Raw genomic sequence first — 4,031 nt, forward strand, 5'->3', positions numbered from 1 at the left:
AAAAAAAAAAAAAAAAAAAAGCATGGAAAAAGCAAAATTCTAGGAAAATGTTGGTCAAAGATTTATGATGTACCATAAAAAAATTTCATATAGGAAAAGAGTAAATTATTTTAAAACTATAATGAGCCAGAAGAAAATGGAATGGTATCATTGCCTCATTTACAGAGGAAAGATCATTTATTGTTCACTGATGCAATAAAAGTAATTCAATGGCAGAGTTTGCATCATTCACTCAAAAATATTTATGAGCACTTCCTATGCACTAGGCACTGGGGATACAGCACCAAAAATGATCAAGTCCCTATCTCATGAAGTGTTTTATTCTAGTGGGGGACACAGATAATAAACCAATACAGTATGTTATGCCAGCTAGAATGTGCTGTGATGAAAATAAAAAGAGAGAGAGAGAATAGAGAGTGAGAGTGATTAGAAGAGGGTGGAGAGATATTTTATACAGGTGGTCAAGGCCATTTGAGCAGAGACCTGAGCAAGTGTGAACCTCTGGGGGAATAGAGTTCCAAGTTGATTGATTGCATAACAATTACAAATCTCTGCCAAATAAATCATTTTTAAAAATACATTCATAAATGTATGACAACAGAGTTGCAGGGAAAGCATAATAGACCGGGTGTGGTGGCTCATGCCTGTAGCCCAGCACTTTGGGATGCCAAGGCGGGTGGATCACGAGGTCAAGAGTTTGAGACCAGCCTGGCCAACATGGTGAAACTCCGTCTCTACTAAAAATACAAAAATTAGCCAGGTGTGGGTGGCTCATACCTGTAAGCCCAGCACTTTGGGATGCCAAGGCGGGTGGATCACGAGGTCAAGAGTTTGAGACCAGCCTGGCCAACATGGTGAAACTCCGTCTCTACTAAAAATACAACAAATTAGCTGGGCATGGTGGTGGGTGCCTATAATCCCAGCTACTCGGGAGGCTGAGGCAGGAGAATTGCTTGAACCTGGGAGGTGGAGGTTGCAGTGAGCTGAGATCACGCCATTGCACTCCAGCCTGGGCGACACAGTTTAAGACCCTGTCTCAAAAAACAAACAAACAAACAAAAAACCTAATTTTTAATTAGGAAAAATTCAAATAGTTCTACACAATTTTTAATGACAGGAGGAAAATGCTTATAATAAAATGTTAAATGAAAAAGGTAGGAGACAGAACTTGAAGATGATCTAAGTAGACATAAACAAAATAAATAGAAAGATCAGAGTGAAATGTGCACAGGAGTAGTTGTTTCTGGGCAGTGGCATCATACAAGCAATCATTTATTATTATTATTATTATTATTATTATTATTATTGTTTTGAGACAGTCTCACTCCATTGCCCAGGCTGGAGTGCAGTGGCGAGATCTCAGCTCACTGCAACCTCCACCTCTCAGGTTCAAGCGATTCTTATGCCTCAGCCTTCCAAGTAGCTGGGATTACAGGTGCCCACCACATGCCCAGTTAATTTTTGTATTTTTAGTAGAGATGGGGTTTCTCCATGTTGCCCAAGCTGGTCTCAAACTCCTGGCCTCAAGTAATCCACCCACCTTGGCAAGCAATAATATTCTACCTTTAGCTTTATTCATTAGAGGATTTTCCAAATATGCTATAATAAATATGTATGACTTTCATTGTCAGGGAAAAGTTTTATCTTTAAGGAAGAAAATTATTACATCATTTTAAAGGAAATGCAGTAGAGGTATATTAGGCCATTCTTGCATCGCTATAAAGAAATATCTGAGGCTGGGCAATTAATTAAGAAAAGAGGGTTAATTGGCTCATGGGTCTGTAGGTGGTAAAGGAAGCACAATGCTGGCATCTGCTTCAAGCGAGGGCTTCAGGGAACTTACAATCGTGCAGAAGAGAAGGAGAGCCAGCACATCACATGGCCAGAGAGAGAGCAAAAGAGAGAGGAAGAAGGTGCCAGGCTCTTTTAAACAACCAAATCTCGCATCAACTCAGAGTGAGAACTCACTCATTACAGTGAGGACAGCACCAAGCCATTCACAAGGGATCTGCCCCCAAGACCTACACACCTCCCACTAGGCTCACTTCCAACACTGGAGGTCACATTTCAACATGAGATTTTCAAGTGACAAAACATCCAAACCATATCAAGAAGTAATGGACTAGGCAGGGGCAGTGGAAAGAAGAAGGTGCGGACAGGAAGGACATTAGAAAGCCAGCTTTAGGGCCTGCTGACCAACTGCCTTGAGTCCTGAGTGATTCTGAGCAAATCAGAGAGTGGCTAGGAGAGGTGATACATTAACAGAAACTGGGAAATTAGGAGCAGGGCGGGATTTTAGGGTATTAAGTTTTAGATACAGGTTATAAGTCTTTTGACAAAAAAAAAAAATCTCTTTTATATTATGAGCTCCTGGCCCCTGTAACCTATCAGATGCTCTAATTAAGACCAAACTCAGACTGGGGAATCAGTGGCATTTCTGGGAAACATTTATTGTGCTGTAATGAGATGCCAACTGTCTTCTGTGAGGTGACAACACGAGCTTGGGAACATGTTGTGTCAGGCTGCAGTGGGGCAGGCCCTGGCTCCCACACAGCCTGCCGCCAACACACCTGGGGCTCTCCCCATAGTCATGCCACTCTAAGCCTCTCTCCCTCCTTACTACTCCTCACAGGTGTTAAGTGATGATGAATGAAATGCTGCCTGTATTAGATACTGCTCCACAAACACCTATTACCTGATGCTCTTCTGTTACCTGATTTGCTGCTGCTTTTTATTTTTAAAGGAAAAATTGAAAAACATTCTGAAGCCTGGGTGTCTACAAGATACAAAAAGTAAGAGTGAGTTGAAAGAATCCTCAAAACATGTCACCATCTCAAACATAACACTGACTTTTGAAGGTAAAAGATATTTTCAAACTACCTTGACTCCAGTAGAAAGTGAGGCAAATACATCCAAGGAGATGGAGAATACGACCTCTGAAGAAAAGACACCTGATTTTCAGAGCATGGCTCTCGAGGCTGAAGAATCCAGGTATGTGAGGCAGGAACATGCCAAAGGAATTCTAAGACATAAAATATTAATAAAGAAGTGTGTGCTTTAGTCTCTTAACTCAGGCATCTGCCACTGAAGATTCTCAGAGACAGATGTAGTGTAACTGAATGATGATATAGTCAACTCTGAATGACTCACATTTGGTTCAACCTTGGCTAATTTTTATTTTCCAACTTCTCATGTTTCTCAATTGGCATTCTGGGCTGTCTACCTGATGTCAATTGTTGTATGTGCTTCAGGAAATATAACAGAGGCCGGGTGCGGTGGCTCACACCTGTAATCCCAGCACTTTGGGAGGCCGAGGCAGGTGGATCGCCGGAGGTCAGGTGTTCAAGACCAGCCTGGCCAACATGGCAAAACCCCGTCTCTACTAAAAAAATTAGTCCGGCGTGGTAGTGGACATCTGTAATCCCAGCTACTCGGGAGGCTGAGGCATGAGAATTGCTTGAACCCTGGAGGTGGAGGTTGCAGTGAGCTGAGATCGTGCCACTGCACTCCAGCCTGGGCGACAGAGCAACACTCTGTCTCAAAGAAAAAAAGGAAAGAAAATAGAATCACAGTGTTCACATATTTAGAAGTTGGAGTCATATTGACTTTGATAGTGATTATGGGTACTTTTAATTTTATTAAAGGTACATCTCTATACTTCTCTATATTTTCCTCTATACATGTTCTCTATGTATCCCTTATCCTTCTCTACACTTCCAACTAATAACTTTTTTGCTTTCTTCTTTTCTAAAGACTAGTCAAGTGCAGTAATGAGAAAAGGAAAAAGTTAATTCTACTTGTGACAATAAATGCTAAAATCTTACAATCTTAGCAGGGAAAATACAGCAAGCTTAGTATAAAATTAAGGGAACAGTTAATATTAATCATTATTAAAATATAGAAGAGTAGAAAAGCCGTGATACTATAAATACATTGATAAAGTTTGATATTCTTGATTACAGAAAAGATCCACATAGTAATGAGTTTTCCTTTAGCACAATAAAGAATATTTACCACAAACCAGAGCCTAT

At 40.7% G+C, this 4,031-nt stretch overlaps 1 protein-coding gene across 1 annotated transcript in view; it reads left to right on the forward strand.

Moving 5' to 3' along the window:
• The window catches only part of FAM71D (family with sequence similarity 71, member D), a 40,637-nt gene that overhangs the window by 19,095 nt on the left and 17,511 nt on the right, over nt 1-4,031 (forward strand). Inside the window, exon 7 of the mRNA XM_011994240.1 lies at nt 2,744-2,991. Within this exon, the coding sequence (XP_011849630.1) occupies nt 2,744-2,991 (248 nt within the window). The remainder of the gene's footprint in view (nt 1-2,743; nt 2,992-4,031) is intronic.

Source organism: Mandrillus leucophaeus, unplaced genomic scaffold (assembly GCF_000951045.1).
Source record: "Mandrillus leucophaeus isolate KB7577 unplaced genomic scaffold, Mleu.le_1.0 Scaffold448, whole genome shotgun sequence".
NCBI classification, from domain to species: domain Eukaryota; kingdom Metazoa; phylum Chordata; class Mammalia; order Primates; family Cercopithecidae; genus Mandrillus; species Mandrillus leucophaeus.